Here is a 21,314-nt window from a genome sequence, read left to right as displayed (position 1 = left end):
GTTATTTTATTAGGAGATCATATTTTGCCCATTTTAAAATGTTGGCATTAATCCAAGGCTAGAAACACTCTCTAATCTAAATGCTAAAAAAAGAACCCCCAAGACCAACAGCTATTTAGCCCAAAGGAAAAGACAATCTTTAAGCAACCGTTCTGTTTTCTGCATCCAAGAAAATATGAGCTCCGAAAGAAAATGTTTAGCTAGCACAATTCTAAATACGCACTCGTCTAATTCACCACAGTGAACCATCAAGTTTAATGGCAGAGATGCGGTGAGGTAAGCGAGCATCAACTTCACTACTCTGGGCCTCAGTTACCTCATCCGTAAAATGGGGATCGAGTCCGTGAGCCCCACGTGGGACAGGGACTTTGTCCAACTGGATTTGCTTATATCCACTCTAGCGCTTACAACAGTGCCTGGCGCGTAGTAACTGTTTAACAAATACCATCAGCAGCATTATTATTACTATTATCATCATTGAAAGAAAACAAACACGAGAAGCCAGAGGTGACACACTCCCACAAGAAAATAGGATGGGATGGAACTTCCGTTAGACTGACAAAGTAAACTAACATAATTAGCCCTAGTGATGAGAACTGGAATATGGAACTGAGTGGAGGCAACTGACAGCACAGTTTTGGGACAGAGGACGATTATCCCAAAAGTCACAGACCTGGCATTGCCAATATCAATTGTTAGCAGACTGATTTCAATCTAAATTCATGCTGCCCCCACAGAAAACATTTTTACAAAAACACCCTTGAGGAGGGCACTTTCTAATCCCACTCTGTCGCTGTATGACCTTGGGCAAGTCACTTAACTTCTCTGCGGTTATTAAATATCCTCACCTGTAAAATGGAGATTAAACTGCTGTTCTCCCTCTCCTTTAGACTGTGAGCCACGTGTGGGACGGGGACTGTGCCAATCCAATTGTATTTGTATTTATCCTACTGCTTAGTGTAGTGCTTGACACATCATCACCACCACAATAATAACAACAAAGCACTTGTTAAGCACTTGTTGTGTGTCAAGCACTACAGCCCTGGGGTAGATAACAGAGGCCTGGACACAGTCCCTCTCCCACATGGCGTTCAAAGTCTAAGGGGAAGGGAGAAAGGGTTCTGAATTTCATTTTACAGATGAGGAACCTGAGGTACGGAGAAGTTAAGTGACTTGCACAAGGTCACACAGCAAGCAAGTGGCAGATCCAGGATTAGAACTCAGGTCCTCTGACGCCAAGTCCGTACTCTTTACACTAGGGTCAAGCCGCTTCTCACAACCGATTAATAAATAACACAGTACTAAAACTGAGGGCCCAAAGCGTTCCCTTTCAAAGACATACTTTTGTACCGTTTGCTGGTCTCCTTGTCTGAGATTTACATACACTTTAAGTCACATCAATTAGAGATTCGCCTCGAGAACAGCATGTAACCAAATGAAACAAGATGTCATTTTTTGCAAAATTTCCCAATACCCAAGGCCCGAAAAGGGAAACTATTTTCGACGTGATGTAAGTAAAGAGGTGACTACTGTACATTAAAATTATACGCGGCCTTCAAAACCATTATATATTTCTCTTTTAAAAATAAAAGTTAACAGTGGACTGGCAAGAACTCTTTGAGCTCAGAGATGCTTGCTGAGAGTATATCACATTTCAACAGATTATCCCCTTGGGTAAAGGAGGGAAATGTGTGGAAATAATTCCAATTAGATTCATCTTGAGCTTTACTGTAGTGGAAGAATATGTGCCAATTCACAGGATGTGCTCGACACTAAATGTTCACAAAAGCTTTCCAAGTACAGACTGGGGCTTAGAAACAAAAAGGAACTACTTAGAAACAGCCCAGTTTTTGTTTTTTTGTTTCTTCCCTTTAATAATAATAATAATAATGTTGGTATTTGTTAAGCGTTTACTACGTGCAGAGCACTGTTCTAAGCGCTAGGGTAGATACAGGGTGATCAGGTTGTCCCACGTGAGGCTCCCAGTCTTAATCCCCATTTTACAGATGAGGTCACTGCAGCACAGAGATGCGAAGTAACTTGCCCACAGTCACACAGCTGACAAGTGGCAGAGCTGGGATTCGAACCCGTGTCCTGACTCCTAAGCCTGGGCTCTTGCCATTGAGCCACGCTGCTTCTCTGTCCCTTTTAGCTCAAAGGTGTTTGGCCTGAGTAGTAATGCAAGGTGGCTAGTTTTCATAAGGCGACCAGGATTCTCAGACTATTTTACAACCACGGCCGGAAGGAGGTTTTTATTCGGCGAACATACCTAGATCCGACCCTCTGCTCCTCCCCCTCTCCCTTCCCCTCCGCACTGTACTCGTCCGCTCAACTGTATATAGTTTCATGACCCTATTTATTTTGTTAATGAGATGTACATCGCCTTGATTCTCTTTATTTGCTATTGTTTTAATGAGATGTTCATCCCCTTGATTCTATTTATTGCTATTGTTCTTGTCCGTCTCCCCCGATTAGACTGTAAGCCCGTCCAAGGGCAGGGACTGTCTCTATCTGTTGTCGATTTGTCCGTTCCAAGCGCTAAGTACAGTGCTCGGCACATAGTGAGCGCTCAATAAATACTATTGAATGAATGAATGAATCCGAGCCAGAGCCACTTTCATTTACTGAAATACCAATCGCCAATCAATTGTCCAGCTTCGGCTCTTCCCTTGGGTGGAAAGAAGAACGCTTACGGCGGACCCACAGTTCCTTCTCTTTGTCTGCCTGCGACCCACTCACGCTGGTACCTTGAAGCCGTTCATCTTATCCGGCGGCCCAAGCCTTACCACGGGGAGAGGCGGTTTCGAGGGGAGTGGGAAAGAAAAATGACGAGAGGTCGGGCTTCCCAGAGGTGTGGCAATTTGAGGCAGGGGACGCTCCCTTCCCATCCCCTCAGCACAGTGCTCGTCCGCTCAACTGCATATATTTTCATCACCCTATTTATTTTGTTAATGAGTTGTACATCACCTCGATTCTCTTTATTTGCTATTGTTTTAATGAGATGTTCATCCCCTTGATTCTATTTATTGCTATTGTTCTCGTCTGTCCGTCTCCCCCGATTAGACTGTGAGCCCGTCAAAGGGCAGGGACTGTCTCTGTCTGTTACCGATTTGTCCATTCCAAGCGCTTAGTCCAGTGCTCTGCACATAGTAAGCGCTCAATAAATACTACTGAATGAATGAGTCTGCTAGGTGGGGCGCGCCATTTTCAAAACGTTCAACCGGAACAGCGTCCAGCGGAAATGCGTGGAACAGATGGGTTCAAAGGGGCTCGGAGTGGAGGCGCGACCGGTTGTACCCGGGCATGAGAGCGACTAAGCCGAGCGGGAGGGGGAGATTTTTAGATGTCTTGAGTTAAGCTACGGCTAAACTGCCGAGAGACCCTGCTGCATTTAAAACCACGTATATCATCATATGGTAACCATACCACTTTCTCCTGAGGTTGGGGATGGTGGTGGAGTGGCAGCAGTAACGCTGTGTTTGTCCCAGATGGTCTCCAAAATACCTGCCAAGAGAGGAGCCACGATTTAATAGTCGTCACCACCTAATTAATAATAATAATAATAATAATAATAATGTTGGTATTTGTTAAGCGCTTACTATGTGCAGAGCACTGTTCTAAGCGCTGGGGGAGAGACAGGGTAATCAGATAGTCTCACATGAGGCTCGCAGTTAATCCCCATTTTACAGATGAGATAACTGGGGCACAGAGAAGTGAAGTGACTTGCCCACAGTCACACAGCTGACAAGTGGCAGAGCCGAGATTCGAACCCATGACCTCTGACTCCCAAGCCCGGGCTCTTTCCACTGAGGAGCCTATCCAGCGAAAGTCACACAACTCAAAATGGTACTTTGTAACGGACGTTAAAAAAGCAGCCCAAAACCCACCTCTAGACTGAGCTAGCTATCATTCTATCGGTCAGGAAAAACAAAAATCCGGAATACCAGGCGAATTTCTACGCATATGCAGCAAACGGTCACTTTACGGTCACGTGGTCCCCCGATTAGACTGTGAGCCCGTCAGTGGGCAGGGATCGCCTCTATCTGTTGCCGAATTGTCCATTCCAAGCGCTTAGTACACTGCTCTGCACATAGTAAGCGCTCAATAAATACTACTGAATGAATGAATGGTCCAGAGTGTCCTACCTATCATCGGTACCTACACGTGGGCTGGGCTGCTTCACGAGTATTCCTGATGCCTTACAATTCCAGGGCTACCAAAGAGACACGAGGGGCAATCGGTTGCCCCCCCCACAACAAATCCCACGAGCCCGCAAGTGAGCCTCATGGGGGCCGGGGACTGGTTCAATCCGTCGATCCATCAGTGGTAGTTTTTGAGCACTCACTGTGTGCAGAGCACTGTACTAAGCGCGTGGGAACGTACGATACAACGGAGTTGGTTGATGTGATCCCTGACCACAAGGAGCTTACAGTCTACGGGGGGATTTAAGGGAGATAGATTAGGGATCGGGGAAACAGTAGAGCGTAAGAATATATACTAAGAATAATATACAAATAATAAGTATTGTGGGGTGGGAGTGAGTAACCAACGGGTACACGGCCAAGTGTCCAACCTGATTATCTTGAATCTACCCCCAGCACTTAGTACAGGGCTTGGGAAATAGTAAGGTTACCAAAGACCACAATTATTATTATTGTTCTTGTGAGGTTGGAATGGAGGATTCATGGAGAAGCCGCTCTTGGATGTGCCCAGAAAAGCCCAATGGGTAAGAAAAACTTAGCCTTTTACTTCCTTTGGGTAGGATCTCATCTCATCTCCCGTTGAAAATCAGCTATCTATCCGTCAGGAAAATACCCCCGAAGGTGGGCTTTACCATCTCTTAACCACCCTACAGCCCACAGTCCCAAGAGTAAGTACAATGTAGCCAGGACTGAGGGTCCACACACTGACCTTTGCGGTCACAAATACCCTGATGAGTGAATCTGACTCTCAGCGGCCCCTTTTGCAAATACGAAGGCCGGCTGCAGAATTACTGGCGAAGAGGAGGAAGGGGAGAATCTATTATGCGTAAGGTTCAGGAGAGAGTTTAGAGAGTCAAAATGGAGGCCAGGGCAGGCAGCATATTTAAGGAAGTTTGGAAATAAAAGGGAAGTCCAGACAGTAGCTGAAGGATAGTAGAAGAGACTGTTTTTTCCCCATAATGAGGGTGACAAGCCTATTAAAAGCAGACAGGAAAGAACCAGGAGAGAAGTGAGGACTCATTCACCCCTACTCTCTCCTCCCAGGCTTTATTTTGAATTTTTCTCTTTGGGTCCCCCTTGGGTGAGCTCTTCTCTAGATTGAAGACTCCCTGTGGGCAGGGATCAAGTCTACCAAGTCGACTGTACTCTCCCAAGCGCTTAGTACAGCGCTCCGCACAAAACAAGTGCTCAGTAAATGCCAACTGATCGATCTTCTCATAGCCACATCAACGTGATTCCCTGGGGCCCAGTCTGCCTACTAAGTCAAAAAAGGAGAATTCCTTGCTAGGCCTCTATAGCCTTGATGCTCGCTCTGGGAGATGAAATCACTTTAGTCCCAACGACCAACGGGCTCACCTGTGAGAAGTCCAAGTACAGTCTGTACCTGGTCCAGCAGCAGTTTCCGTAACTCCTCCTTCCGGGCCACGCTGAGGTCCTCGCGGGGACACGCCAGCTCCTCCGACGTAGTTTTCAGCATGATCAGCCCAAGGGGGGTGGTCACGGGGGACTGAATCAACTACAAGGGAAGAAACAGGCAAGTTCACAAGACAGGCTAACAAGCCTTTGGATGGCAAACATCAGACTGCATTTTCTCCTGACACCTGGTTCTGCCGTAATACATATTCCCACTCCGCGTCTGGACTAGAACAAGCGTCCGTCCGACACCTTGAGTCTTGTGGGACACAGCTGGCGTGGTGTCCAAAGAAACGGTCCGCGCGTCTGCAGGCGAGCGCCCGCCGGCGCGCTGGACACGGAAAAGTACCGAAGTACGAGTTTCCCTTTATGATGGGTTTTGCAAGAAAGCGATTACTGCAGTGTCGGAGAACTGGGTGTGCACGGATGTTAAAAATAATTAAACTCGCTGGATCTGGGATTGCTCAATCTGAAAAAAGTCACCGACGGGCAATTCGGGCCTTTGGCTCATTAGGATAAAATGGTTCCCTGAAATCAACTCTTTAAGAGCATTTTAGAATTTCAAGTTTTGACTCTTTATCCTTGAAAGACTGCAGAAACTCATAATTTGCAAGCTCCTGAGGTAACGGAGAGTGGACCGTACCAATATGTGCAATTCGTACAAGGGTGACTCTTTAGAGTTCTTGATCATCATCTTGCTGGACCCTCTGCTCCCTCCCTCCAGGCCTACGCGTCGACAAGGACGTTGGTCAGACAACCCACAGGAGCTGAGGCCAGGCTGGAAATCTGTCTTGGGGAAATGGGGAATGTTGGCAAACAATAATAATGTCGGTAGCTGTTAAGCGCTTACTACGTGCAGAGCACGGTTCTAAACGCTGGGGTGGATACAGGGTCATCAGGTTGTCCCACGTGAGGTCACAGTTAATCCCCATTTTACAGATGAGGTCACTGAGGCCCAGAGAAGTGAAGTGACTCACCCACAGTCACACAGCTGACAAGTGGCAGAGCCGGGAGTCTGACCTCTGACTCCCAAGCCCGGGCTCTTTCCACTGAGCCACGCTGCTTCCCCACTGAGCCACGAATCGGGACAGAGCTGTGGGGAGCTTCTGGGGCCAGAAGCCCGTAATTCTCCACACCCCATCCACTTCCATCTAGAAAGCAGAGTACGCGGTTTTCCACTGCTTCGTTCTTTTTGAATTACCGAACGTAAATTGCTGCTCCGTGGTGAATTTTGACTTGTGGTTAATGTTAACCTATAGGAGGTTTTTCCCCCTATGCTTCTGTGCTTCTGCTAATTTATATAATTCTGGTGTTGGGTCCCTTGAGAGTCAGGGACTAGATCTTAGGCCTGATGACTGTAATCTCAGCATCGAAATAGAACGGGGTTCTGCCTGATGTAGGCACTGAACAAAATGCCAGTGAGGACGAGATGATTGCTCTGACGCAGTGGTAAGTCCTACAACTTACGTACTTTTTCCCTTTAATAATAATGTTGGTGATTGTTAAGCGTTTACTGTGTGCAGAGCACTGTTCTAAGCGCTGGGGGAGATACAGGGTCATCAGGCTGTCCCACGTGAGGCTCAAAGTCTTCTTTATGACAAATGTATAATGCTTCCACTGAGAGGAAGCGCGGTCCAACGGGAGGAGCACCAGACTGGTTTTGTTTAATCGGTATTTGTTAAGTGCTTACTATGTTCTGGTCACTGTACTAAGCACTTGAGCGAATACACGATAATCAGGTTGGACAAAGTCCCCGTCCCGCATGGGGTTCACAGTCTTAATCCCCATTTTATAGTCGAGATAACTGAGGCCCAGAGAAGTGATGTGACTTGCCCAAGGTCACACAGCAGACAGGTGGCAGAGCTAGGATTAGAACCCAAGGCCTTTTGCCTCCCAGGTAGACCTTGCTGCTTGAGCAGGGGAAGCAGCGTAGCTCATTGGAAAGAGCCTGGGCTTCGGAGTCAGAGGTCACGGGTTCGACTCCCGGCTCTGCCACTTGTCAGCTGTGTGACTGTGGGCGAGTCACTTCACTTCTCTGTGCCTCAGTTACCTCATCTGTAAAATGGGGATTAACTGTGAGCCTCACGTGGGACCACCTGATGACCCTGTATCTCCCCCAGCGCTTGGAACAGTGCTCTGCACATAGTAAGAGCTTAACAGATCCCAACATTTTATTTATTTTTCAGGCTTCTAATTGCTCCAACTGCTCTCCGTGTGCCCTTGGGCAAATCACTTAACTTTCATTCAAATGCATTTATTGAGAGCTCGCTGTGTACAAAGCACTGTCCTAAGCGCTTGGCAATTTTTCTGAGTCTCAGTCTCCCCAACTGTAAAATGAAGACTAAATAGCTGTTCTCTATTCAACTCAGACTATGAGCCCCATGTGGGACAGGGATTGGGTCTGCCCTGATTAACCTGTACCTACCCCAGCGCTTAGAACAGGGCTTGATACATAGAAAGTACTTAAATACCTAGGGAGGCTAGAGAGGCAGTGTGGCCTAGTGAAAAGAACCTAGAAGACAGAGTCGGGAGACCCGGGTTCTAGTCTCGGCCCTGCCACTGGTCTGCCCGGTGACATCGGGCAAGTCGCTTCACTTCTCCGAGCCTCAGTTTCCTCGTCTATAAACCGAGGTAAGAGACCTGCTTACTCTATCCCACACGGGGCTCACAGTCTCCATTCGATCTGATTACTTTGCCTCTTCCCAGTGTTTGGTCCGATGCTTTACACACGTCGCATGCTTCAGGGATACCGTAATTCTAAGGAAAGGGGGGCCAATTCCCACTGGCCATATGCATCGGGGCAAAACCAGTAAAGCTTTCTTCTTTGAATCCTCACCTCTTCTCTAGGGCTGACAACCTGACGGACTTACTAGGGACCCTGACGGTAAAGACCTCTCTCCCAACATCCAGGGTGAGAAGGGGAGCCTCCCTATTCTCTTCCGTTAAAAGGCAAACATGGTGGGCGGTTTTCGGCTTGGCAACAGACACCCAGACTCGGGGGCTGGACACACCCAATCTCTCCACTGGCTCGGGTGCCAGGCCACTAATAACGGCGCCCTCCGACCTGGATGTCCTGTTCGGGCTCCCATCCTAGAGGGCGGATGCGGGTCACCGCCCGTTAATCAATCAATCATCAGTGGTATTTACTGAGCACTTACTGTGCGTAGAATGCTGCACTAAGCATGTGGGAGACTATAGTAATAATGATGTGGGTATTTGTTAAGCGCTTACTATGTGCAGAGCACTGTTCTAAGCGCTGGGGAGATGCAGGGTCATCAGGTTGTCCCATGTGAGGCTCACAGTCTTCATCCCCATTTTCCAGATGAGGTAACTGAGGCACAGAGAAGTGAAGTGACTTGCCCACAGTCACACAGCTGACAAGTGGCAGAGCTGGGATTGGAACCCATGACCTCTGACTCCCAAGTCCGGGCTCTTTTCACCGAACCACATATAGTTTAATAGAGTGGGCAGACACGACCCCTGCCCACAACACAGCGAAGAAGCACCATGGCCTAGCGGATAGCGCACAGGCCCGGGATTCAGCAGGTCATGGGTTCTAATCCCAGCTCTGCCACTTGGGTGGCCTTGGGCAAGTCAGTTCACTTCTCTGTGCCTCAGCTCCCTCATCGCTAAAATGGGGATTAAGACTTTGAGCTCTGTGTGGGACAGGGACTCTGTCCAACCCAATTATTCATTCATTCATTCAATAGTATTTATTGAGTGCTTACTATGTGCAGAGCACTGTACTAAGCACTTGGAATGGACAAATCGGTAACAGAGACAGTCCCTGCCCTTTGACAGACTTTCAGTCTAATCGGGAGAGACAAAAACCATAGCAATAAATAGAATCAAGGGGAGGAACATCTCATTAAAATAGCAAATAAAGAGAATCAAGGTGATGTACATCTCATTTACAAAATAAATAGGGTGATGAAAATATATACAGTTGAGCAGACGAGTACAGTGCTGAGGGGAGGAGAAAGGAGAGGGGGAGGTGCAGAGGGAAAGGGGGGATAAGAGGGCTTAGCTTAGGAGAGGTGAAGGGGGGGTAGAGGGAGCAGAGGGAGAAGGGGAGCTCAGTGTGGGAAGGCCTCTTGGAGGAGGTGAGCTTTAAGTAGGGTTTTGAAGAGGGGAAGAGAATCAGTTTGGCGGAGGTGAGGAGGGAGGGCGTTCCGGGACCGCGGGAGGACGTGGCCCGGGGGTCGACGGCGGGATAGGCGAGAACGGGGGACGACGAGGAGGTGGGCGGCAGAGGAGCGGACCGTGCGGGGTCGGCGGTAGAAAGAGAGAAGGGAGGAGAGGTAGGAAGGGGCAAGGTGATGGACAGCCCATCTACCCAAGCGCTTAGAACAGTGCCTGCCACAAAGTAAGTGCTTAATAAATACCATAGTAATTATTATTATTATTAAGGTGTCACTCTTGCCTGGCCCAAAGGGGGGTAACGAGGATCACTCTTTCCACTGGGCCTACTGTCTTCATTAGGACTTTGGACGTTAGAGGAAGAGGAAAGAACGCATTCGAGAACTAACCCCTCCGATTCAGAGAGAACCACCCTACTCCTTGCTGCTGCTTCTCCTGCAACACACTATGGCTAGCTTGTGGTTCTCCAGAAAGGTAAAAAGGTCAACTTCCCCCCCGGTCCAGCAGCTCTTGAGCAATCTGTCAGGCCCAGGCAGGGAACCAGAATGCTCCCTTTAGATCAGTGGGCCCACAGCGGGGAAAATGAGGAGCAGCCACTACAGCAGCCTTAGAATAAATAAAAATAATAATGTTGGTATTTGTTAAGCGCTTACTATGTGCAGAGCACTGTTCTAAGCTCTGGGGTAGCTACAGGGTAATCGGGCTGTCCCACGTGAGGCTCACAGCTAATCTCCATTTTACAGATGAGTGTTTTGATGTCTGTCTCCCCCCTTCTAGACTGTCAGCCCGCCGTGGGCAGGGGCTGTCTCTATTTGTTAGAGAAGCAGCGTGGCTTAGTGGAAAGAGCCCGGGCTTGGGAGTCAGAGGTCGCAGGTTCTAATCCCGGCTCCGCCACTTAATAATAATAATAATAATGTTGGTATTTGTTAAGCGCTTACTGTGTGCAGAGCACTGTTCTAAACGCTGGGGGAGTTACAGGGTAATCAGGTGGAACCCCTAAGGGGGTACAGGGTGAAACACCCTCCACTGGCCCAGATTAACAAGTTGCATCCCTGAGATTTTCACAGCAAGGTTTCGGCAAGTAAAATGGAAGAGAGCAGCGTGGCCTGGTGGAGAGAGCATGGGCATGGGAGTGAGAAAGACCTAGGTTCTAATTCTGGTTCTGCGTTGACCTCGGGGAAGTCACTTCACTCCCTCTGTGCCTCGGTTACCTCATCTGTAAATGGGGATTAAGGCTGTGAGCTCCATGTGGGACAAGGACTGTGTCCAACCTGATTAGTTTGGAGCTACCCCAGTGCTTAAAATGGGGCCTGGCCCTTAGTAGGTGCTTATCAAATACCATAAGGGAAAAAAAAGGTGGGAGGGAAGCTGGCCTCCCTGGGATCATGGGATGGGCATAGCCTGGTCAGGTCAGGCTACCTCCTACCAGTAAGACAGTCATCTTTACGAAGAAGAATCTGGAGCAATCCATGAAGAGTTACAAGAGGAATCATCTGGCAGGTCCTTTATACATCCCTGGAGAACTCGGACTTGCAGGAAACTAATCGTGAACTGCTGCTCTTTTTCATCTTTACATAGCTGACTTCTTATTGAAAACTGGCCAGGTTAGAGGACCCTATAAACTGAAATACTGTATGCCAAATGTGCACCACCTGACGAAATCCATTTTTCATACCGTGCCCTTGGATCAAGGTCTTCAGAAAAGGTCCGTCCCTTCTATGGCTTCACCCCATTCGGCATGGGAAGGGCACTCTCCAGGATATGCCGAAACCAGTCGAGTGGGCTGCTCTTGAGGATTTAGATGGTATTTGTAAGCGCTTACTATGTGCAGAGCACTGTTCTAAGCGCTGGGGTAGATACAGGGATTTAAATGCATGCCTCAAGATCTCTTCCCCTACTTGGGAGTACGGAATCGGCAGACTTCAGGAACAGGGAGGGAACTCTCCCCCCATCTAGCCTGTAAGCTCGCTGGGGGCAGGGAACATTGTCTACGAACTCTGTTATATTAAACTGTAGCTCACTGGGGTCCGGGAATGTGTCTGTTATGTGGCTATATTGTACTCTCCCAAGCGCTTACTAAGTAGTCCGCACACAGACAGCACCCACTAAATATGACCGTCCGAATGACTGACTACTCTCCCAAGCACGTATTACAGTGCTCTGCACACAGTAAGGGCTCAATTAAACCGCTGACTGCTTGATTAACTAGGTGGATGGAAAACTAGTGGCAGATACCGGCAATTGGAAGCATCCAGAAACTCTCTCCTCTCTATTATACTGAGTTAACCCCTTCCGAAACACTCAAATGTAGGAAAACAGTGTTAACGTGGAGGCTTCAGCTTCCCTGATCTCAACAAGGATTGACGAGTAGGTCGCAGGAAGACAGATGATCACCCATCTGAAGAAATAAGGCCTTCCGGTACAAGAATTTAGGGTGCTCAGTTGATTACATAACCAGTTGGTTCTTGCTGAATACTACCTGATGAGAAGCTCCGTTTTGTTGCCAGGAATGCCAACAGTCAAGCACAATTGTGCCTGCAGACCTAGTGCCCGGCAACCTATTGGACTCTTCCTTTAAAGCTCAGAATCCTTCAAAGTTTCAAAGGCACTAGGGATCCCAAAAGAGAGGATCAATATGAAGTTGGGAGACTGAGAAGGAAGGTTAATAAGTAGGGAAGTTTGTGATACAAGTCTAATCTTAGCACCCACTCTCACGCCACTTTGAAGAAAACTGCCACTGAGAAAAAAAAGCTTCAGGTGTTCAGTAAAAATGCTCATTTAATTTTAACACACCCTTCAGTGTATTTTATTCTTCAATTATTTAGCAGTTCTCACAGCCAACTAAAAATCTGGCCATAAGTATTGGCTGGGTGCAGACTGCTTTTGGGCCGTTCAAAAAGCACTCTATTAAGGAACTCTACCTCTTAATCTCTGCGTTTAGCGATGAGAGACCTTGTCATGACCCACTGATAGATTTGAGGGCATCCTCTCACCTAATTTGCTCCATCCCTACATAACTGGCTAACTCCTCCCAGCACCCAGGAATCTAATCTCTGAGGATTTCTACACAATGGCTTCTACTCTGGGTCTACGAAGGGGAAGCACAGAAGCATCAGGTAATTTTTTTTTTTATATCTCCTGTCTTGAGCCAAGCTTATTGTGGATGTAGAGAAAACGAAATGGCTGTGTTGTACTCTCCCAAGTGCTTAGTATAGTGTTCTGTACATAGCCAGTGCTCAATAAATACGATTGACTGCATGCTGAAAGCACAGGAAATGGGGGAGGGAAAGGTGATTGAAACTGGAATGGGTCTAGACCCTCCTGGGCAAGTTCAGGACCTCTCTTGGTAGAACAGCCCGAATCCTTATAGATCCAGATCCCGTAAGGTGTCCTGAGAGACAAGTGCTTTTGACAAGCTCAAGTCACCTAATACTTCCCTTTAGAGAACCAGAACATAAGAAAAAACCAAAAAAAAAAAAACCCTTAGAAAATTACAATAGCTCTCACACCTAATGACCCTTCTGAAGTACCAACAAATGAAGTTTCGGTAGAAGAAACACAATGAAATGTTCTGCGGCTCACCTTTCTCCTGAATAGGTGAATATGACAACCAGGGGTAGATAAGAGTCACACCCGATACGCTAACACAGATTCCGTTCTTTCTTAATTTTCAAAAGACTCAAATCTTCTGCCATTTATTTCCCAAGGAGCCAGGGCTCTGGGAGGAAATGGGTCAGACCACTTTTTCTGCCCAATTGTGAAAATGGGGAGAGAGCTAGTGCTGAAATAATCTTGCTGGGCTCTCTGCATACCCAAATATCTTGAAACTCATGCCAACCTAGGGGGGAACAATCTGCTATAATCGCTACAAGTTTCTCCTAGAAAAACTCCTGAAGTGGAGGTTGATTACTTGGGCTTTGAGTGCGAGTGAGAGGGGTCTGCTCCACCGGGGCAATGACCACCACAGCCTTTTGGGCTGGAATCCCAGGTTTACTAGTTGTCCTGTCCCCTTCCAGTCCAATCCCCCCCGACCCCTGTTCATCCCCATGCTCAAAATGAAAAGCTGGTACCTCTTGTGCAAGAGAGGCATTCTTACCTGTAAAATATTTGTGAAAAAGTCATGGTAGAACATGGGCCAATCTTGACGACCGATGTCAACGATAACTTTGCAGAGTTTGTTCCGGATAAAATAGGGTAAGGTTTTGTGGTGGGCCAGAAGGAGTTTAGGTAGGCAACTGCGGATTTCCATCTTATCCTGAGTTGGGACCCCAAGCCACATCTTATTGATCAAATTCTGAAAGAAAAGGAATACGTTCATGAAGGTGATGAACCCTGGGCAATAAACAAATCAGCAGTTGCAGGCTGCTTCGGAAGAGCTGATATTTGACGGGCAAAAAGCTGCTCTGGGGAAGGGGTAACTCTTCTTTCATTTGAAACTCTGGTCCTATTCAAATGACACTGATTTTCAGGAATTCCTTAGACCACAAACTCGGAACCACTGAATCGCTTCTGGGAGATCTCCACCTGACCCATAACTGCTCCCCATCCAAACCTGCCCAAAGCTTCACCCAAGATATCCAGTTTCTCAATCACACACACCTTCCCCAAGCTATCTTCCCTCTCCTGATTTTTCCAGCAGTCTTTGTCCCTTTGGACATCTCCCCTCTCCACCATCTCATCACTCACTTGGCCCTCCACTACTCTCACACGGACAATCCTCGGGCTTGGACTGCTTCTGCAGCCCACTTCCTCTACCCCTGCATCAGGCAGCTGAGTTTTCATGGCAGAAATCCCCAAATCATGGCAGCTCCACCACTAGAAATTACCCTTTTATGTTACCACAGTGTTCTCTCATCAGCAAACAATGCTTTTGTTTCTCTCAGACTCCATTGGCTACAGTCACCCTTGACTATTTCAAGCCTTCAACTGCCTCTAAGGCTCTGGGGATCCCTGCCTCCTAATCCTTGAAGATTTCCCAAGCTGCTTCATCAGTGAAAGAGAGGTCAGCATAAACAAGCTCTCCAAAGGATCTTTCTTCTCCTCAGTGTTCTAGTCCCCCCTCTAACTCTATTCTTCTCCTACCCAACTTTCTCCCAGGAGATCTCTCACCTACTCTGGCAAATCAATCTTTCTATTTGGGCCTTGAATCCTGTCCCCTGTAACCTATAAAAAATGCTCATTTCCACTCTCCCCTCCTATCTTTGACCTCTCTCTCCTCTGTCTCCAAATATGCCTATTCTCCCTACAATGAAAAATTAGCATCTGAGCCCACCATCTCCTCTAGCAATTATCCCATCTCCCTTTCTTAAACAACTCACACTCAGAGCCTCACTTTCTCTTTCCTAGTACTCTTTCAGATACCCAACAATCTGGATTTCTCCCTCTTCACCCCACCAAAACTGTACTCATCAAGATCCTACCATAAGGCCTCCTGTTGCATTCTTGTGGCCTCCACCTTTCCATTTCTTTCACTATTACTGGCCATCCTCTCCACCTACAAACACTTTCTGACTGTTGGGCTTTACAGACAAATAAGTCTCCAGGTTCTCATCCTACACTGTGATTGCTCCTTTTCCATTTCTGCTTCCTATTCCTCACCTTACCTGTTAACTGACTGTCTTGTCAGGCTCAGTTTGGGGTTCTCCACTCTTTTCACTTTACCCTCGCATGATATGGGAAGGGATCATTTTATAGGACTTCAACTACTTCCTCTACGCAGAAGATTCCCCAAATCTACATCTCCACATGGACCACTTACCTCCTCTTCGAATTTCATATTGCCCCTCACCTCTGGGTTCTCTCCATGTGGAAACTTTGTCACCCACTTAAATCAATCAACTGTATTTATTGAGCGATTACTGGGCGCAGAGCACTGTACAAGCCACTTGGGAGAGCTTAATATAACAGTGTTGGTAGACACGTTCCCTTCCCAAAAGATGCTTACAGTCTAGAGGGGGAGGCAGGCGATAAAATAAATTAGAGATGGATATACACAGAGGTGCTGTAGGGTGAAAACCAAAGTGCTTAAGAGTCCAGCTAGCCTGAGCTTGGAAAGAGGTACACTGTGAGCTGACAAACAGTGATTCAAGAGAGCTGATATGTGACAAAGTAGGTGGAGTGCCTTAAAGCCTATACTAAGCAAGTTTTGTTGGATTTGAAGGAAGAAGGGGAGTCACTGGCAGCTGAGGAGTGGAAACATGTGGGCTGAGCAATCTTGCGGAAAACTCATCTGAGCAGCAGTGTGACTGTGGCCTGAAGGAAGAAGAGCTGAAGGCAGAGATAGCGGCGAGGAGGCTGTCACAGTAATCTAACTTTTAAATGACACATGTTGGGACCTGGGTGGTGGTTGTTTTGGCAGGAAGGGAAGGGATGGATCCAGGAAGTTTTGGAGGAAGAACTGGCAAGATTTACCGGTTGATTAAGCCCTTTCCCAGCTCCCTCTCCCTTCTGTGTCATCTTACACTTGGATCTGTGATCTTTGGACATTTGATATCCACCCCACCCTCAACCCCACAGCACCTAGGTGCATATAGTCATGTATTATAAATTATTTATTTTAAATGGCTTCTCCCCCTGTAGACTGTAAGCTCATTTGGGGCAGGGACTCTATCTGCCAGCTCTGTTGCACTGCACTTTCCCAAGCACTTAATACAGTGCTCTGCACTTAGTAAGTGCTCGATAAACACCACTGATTGATTGATAGAGTCCAGAAGATTGGGAGAAGAGGAAGGTTTAAGGGGAAAAGACGATAGGCTCATTTTGGGAACATGCTGTCTTTGAAGCAGCAGTTAGGCATCCAAGGGGAGATGTGAAATTGAATTGCGGGGGAGAAGTCAGGGTTAAAGTAGACTTTGGAATCATCTGCTAAGGTGATAGTTGAAGTCACGTGCGTGGATGAGCTCCCTAAAAGAGTGACAGTTTAAAGAGAAGAATAGAAAAGTCAGAACAGAGCCTTGAGGGACCCCCCCCCCCAGTTAGGGAATGAGCGGTGGAAGAAGAGCCAACAAAAGAATCAGAGAAGGAGCAGTAAGTAGAAGAGGAAGGTATCATAATAAAGACAATGGGACGAAAGCAGTCAAATATACAGTGACATTGTTCATTCATTCATTTAATTGTCTTTATTGAGCACTTACTGTGTGCAGAGCACTGTACTAGGCGCTTGGGACAGTACAATATAACAATAAACAGACAGCTTACAGTCGAGGGGGAGAAAGACATTAATATAAATAAATTACAGATATAAACATAAGTGCCGTGGGGCTGGGATGGGGGATGAATAAAGGGAGCAAGTCAGAGCAACAAAGAAGGGAGTGGGAGAAGAGGAAACGAGGACCTAGTCAAGGAAAGCATCCTGGAGGAGATGTGCCTTCAATAAGGCTTTGAAGAGGGGGAGAGTAATTTACCTGACAGATCTGAGGAGGGAGGGCGTTCCAGCCCAGAGGCGGGAAGTGGGCGATGGGTCAGCAGCGAGACAGATGAGATCGTGGTACAGCGAGAAGGTTAGTAACAGAGGGGTGAAGTATGCGAACTGGGTTGTAGAAGGAGAGTGGCGAGGTGAGATAGGAGGGGGAAAGGTGAGATTCAGAGTATAAATAGTTTTTTGTCTCACCTCGAAAACCGTTAAACTGTACATCATCACATAGTCATTCCGTGTGCTAGACAGAAAATAGAGGCAGAATCTCCACGCCCCTATCTGCTGGGCAAAGTTATTTAAAAGCTCCTCTGGAAGAAAAAAAAAAAAACACCACATAACCGTGAAAATTCATAAATCAATTATAAATGCTATTATGCCTCTCACCCCATTTTACTTTAGTTTATCTGAGATCTAACTACCAAGAACCACCAAAACCTACAGCTCCAGTTTTCCCCATTTCACCTTGGGAAATAACGACCTGAAATAGTGCCCTACCCAGGAAGGGTCATTTTTCCCACATGAAAGTGGGCTCTTACGGTTGTTCGTACAAGGTGATTCAGCCAGTTCTGAAGTAAATGGAAAGTTCAAAAAAGCAGAAAGGGTCAAAAGAACTAAGGGGACTTTTCTTTAAAATACCGTAGAAAAAGCTTTCTTACAAAGAGAGCCAAATGGTAGTTCAAAAAACCAGAGGCAGTTCTCCAAAGTTGGCGGTGCAGCTCTCCCTGCCCTCTCAGCAGCATCCTCCGTTCACACAAGCCCGGAAAGACTCAGCCGCTGGGACACGCCATCTGACACACCCCTGCAGCTTTCCTTGGGTTTCTTAAATACCGCCTCATCCCAGCGCTTAGAACAGTGCTCGGCACATAGTAAGCGCTTAACAAATACCAACATTATTATTATTATTATCTGGAACCTAAAAATGAGGTGTCCATAGATCCAGAGAAGCAGTGTGGCTTTGTGGATAGAGCACGTGCTTGGGAGTCAAAGGACCTGGGTCCTAATGCCGGCTCCGCCACTTGTCTGCTGTGTGACCTGGGGCAAGCCACTTCTCTGTGCCTCATTTGCCTCATCTGTAAAATGGGGATTAAGACTGTGAACCCTACATGGGGACGGGACCGTGTCCAAACCGATCAGTTTGTATCACCCCAGCCCTTAGAGCGGTTCCTGGCACATAGCACTAAACAAATACCACAGGTGTTATTATTACGTTTTGGGCAAGGTACCAGACCCCTATCATCCCACCCTATAGCTATGTCCAGTTCCCCCAGGCTTCAAATTTGACCCTAATATAAAGCCCGAAATATACAGCGGCAAAAAATGTTTAAGAGTGGGAACGAATGAGGCCTGAGAAGTTTTGATTACTGAAGACTGTCACAGTACAGTAACAGAACATTTCCTAGGGCTAATGCTATCTCCTCCTCCAAGAACCTCCTCCTAGTTGCCACGCCAATCTCCAGATACCAGGCCTGGCCCGTGGCAACCATCATGTCTGGAGCTATACCCCAAGTCTTTGGGTTTGTCTTGGAGGACCCGTCATTCGGGCCGAAGGAGCGAGAACCGACAGAGGGGCCTCAAGAGAAGCCACCTAAATCCAGAAGAAGCGGAAACAGTCCAGTTTTCGGCGTAGCCAACTCAGGGCAGACCAACGCTTGGCTCAGGCACCTATTCACGATTATCATTATCATCATCACTATCGTGATTATTATGATGATGACTATGGTAACTGTTAAGGGCTTATTATGTGCCGAGCTCTGTCCTAAGCCCTGAAGGAAGTACAACACAATCAGGTTGGACACGGTCCCTGTCTCTCATTTAGGGCCCTCTGTCTCAGCTGAAGGAGGAATGGGTATTCAATCCCTGTTTTACAGATGAGGAAACTGAAGGTAAGTGCCTCTTCCAAAGTCACACTGCAGGCGGGTGGCAAAGCCAGGATTAGAAACCAGGTCCGCTGACTCCCGGGCCTGTGCTCTCTTCACCGGGCCACCCTGCAGTCGTCTAAACTTAGACTGAAAGAAGCTGGGAGCTGACAAGGTCTCTCAGTCTGGGAAGGCTGAATTTGTGTTTCGTTCCATTTTCAATTCTAGAAGGCAGAATTATTCCAGCTCTGCATGATCCAGTTAATCTTCCCAATTTCAAAATGTGCTCTAATATGGAACTATTAAACAACCCAATTTCTAAAGTAATGAAGGAGCAAGTGATTTGGAATTTGCTTTCCAGGCTGGAGTTAAAGAAAACCAATAGCACACAAGTCTTTGTCCAACAAAAAGCCCTTGAGAATTTAGAATATAGGAACTCAGCAGAACCGTGCCCTGAACTTACCTATCTCACGTTTCCGTTCATTGGTTGTGCAATTGTGGAAAAACTCTGTCATGAGACTTTCCAACGCCCGAAGGGAGGCTTCTTCGGATGCCTGACAATGGAAAATGGAGGGGAAAATATTGAATTCAATTCATCTTCGGTTCCTTCTGGGCCACTGTCAGTGGCAGAAGAAATCTACTTCCTTCATCATCATCCAAAATCATTTAAGTGTCTCTGCACATGGGACTCCACTAATCACTTCCTCTTGGTGATCTGTCTCACGGAGCCATCCAGTTTAATCTTCGGATAGATAGTGAATGACACTAACCCAGGGAAATGTTAGAGTGCAGTACAGCACCGGGTCTGCATCATAACTGGTGCCAAGACTCACCCGCCGCAGACAAACGCAGAAGTGTGGCCAATGTGAGCACGCCACGAAACCATCCCGGGTCTTCTTAAAAACTCTCATTTATGCACCCATTCTTTAACAAGGGAAAATGGGGAAGATATCATTTCCCTCAAAATTAGAGATTAGTTAAAAAGCATCGCAAGAAACAACAGAACCACGTACAGCTGTTCTCCAACACCACAGAGTCCAACTACTATAAGTTTGGGAAAACTGGACTCAAGGAAAAAGAAAATCCCTTCGAAAGTACAATCGCTTCTCCTAAGAACCACATTCTAACTAGACATTTTGGATACAACACTTCTGGGGAGTCAGAAAACGCTCTTCCTATAACGTGTCTGTCGGGATAGCCCGCGAAGCAGTGTTTGATGAAAAAAAGCATGTGCGCTCAGAGTAGGTCAACCTGAAACTACTACACAATATGAGTACTTGCTCGAATTGTTTCAGAAAGGCACCTAATTTTGTGTTACAGAAACCACATGGGTCATAACCCAAGCACTTAGTATAGCACTCTGCCCAGAGTAGACACTCAATAAATACTATTAATTTACTGACTGATTAAAACACTTCAAAGAAATGGCAGCAACCGACATGAAGACATCAAATTTAGGTGCAAAACACACCTGTGCTCTATCACCCAGGGTAGGGATCATGTCTGTTCACTCAGCTATACGCTCTCCCAAGTGTTCAGTACAGTGCTCTGCTCCATATGGTACTCTGTTCTCTGGTAAGCGCTCCATAAATGCTACTGATTGATTACAGATGTGAGTTGTAGTCATGGTCTTTAGCGAATACCCGCCGGGTCCAAAGCACTCTCCTGAACACTCGGGAAATGCAACAAAAAGACGAATCATGGGAGCTGACGAGTGGCTATATGTATATTCTCCTTTCCTTCTGCTCAGCGGGTCAAGAGATCAGTTGCTTTTGGCATATTAAACAGTATCGGTTGTTGTTCAGTATAACCAGAACTAGTTATTAGACATTTGGTCCTCCATTGACAAAATTTAGTTATTTTTTTTGGAGATAAACTACTGCATTTTGAAGTGGGCACTGGAATTAAACACACACACACACACACCCCCCACACTCTCCTCCCGCCGTCAACTCCCTCCCAAACCAGTCGCTTTCTATCAAACTAGACCACAAACCACATCCCAATTATCTGCTCTGGAAAGAATAGTAGTAACCTAAACTTGGGAATTGTTAATATCTTCACAGAATGCAAGTTACAAGTACCGGTAAAGGAATTTATTACGCACTTGCGTGCAAAACACTGTTCTCAGTTCTGGGAGGAAAAAAATATATACAAGTGAGAAATAGTCACGGTCCCCGGCATCCAAGGAGCTCAAGATCTAAGAATAACATGGGAAGACATGATTGGTGACGGTCTTATAAAGAAAAAATAAAAGACGTTTAAATCCTAAAAGATGAATACAATAAG

General features: G+C 46.8%; 1 protein-coding gene across 2 annotated transcripts in view; it reads right to left on the bottom strand.

Annotated features, from left to right (window-relative positions):
• The window catches only part of XPO6 (exportin 6), a 137,734-nt gene that overhangs the window by 70,238 nt on the left and 46,182 nt on the right, over positions 1–21,314 (bottom strand). For both annotated transcript variants that reach the window (XM_029055139.2, XM_029055130.2), the window contains exons 2-6: positions 19,489–19,579; positions 17,365–17,477; positions 13,852–14,049; positions 5,559–5,718; positions 3,427–3,504 (exon numbers count right to left, since the gene is read on the bottom strand). In XM_029055139.2, coding sequence (XP_028910972.1) covers positions 3,427–3,504; positions 5,559–5,718; positions 13,852–14,049; positions 17,365–17,477; positions 19,489–19,579 — 640 coding nt within the window. The remainder of the gene's footprint in view (positions 1–3,426; positions 3,505–5,558; positions 5,719–13,851; positions 14,050–17,364; positions 17,478–19,488; positions 19,580–21,314) is intronic.

The sequence above is a fragment of the Ornithorhynchus anatinus genome, chromosome 2 (genome assembly GCF_004115215.2).
Source record: "Ornithorhynchus anatinus isolate Pmale09 chromosome 2, mOrnAna1.pri.v4, whole genome shotgun sequence".
Lineage (NCBI taxonomy): Eukaryota > Metazoa > Chordata > Mammalia > Monotremata > Ornithorhynchidae > Ornithorhynchus > Ornithorhynchus anatinus.
The sequence above is the reverse complement of the archived record's forward strand: the minus strand, read 5'-3'. Positions and strand labels throughout refer to the sequence as shown.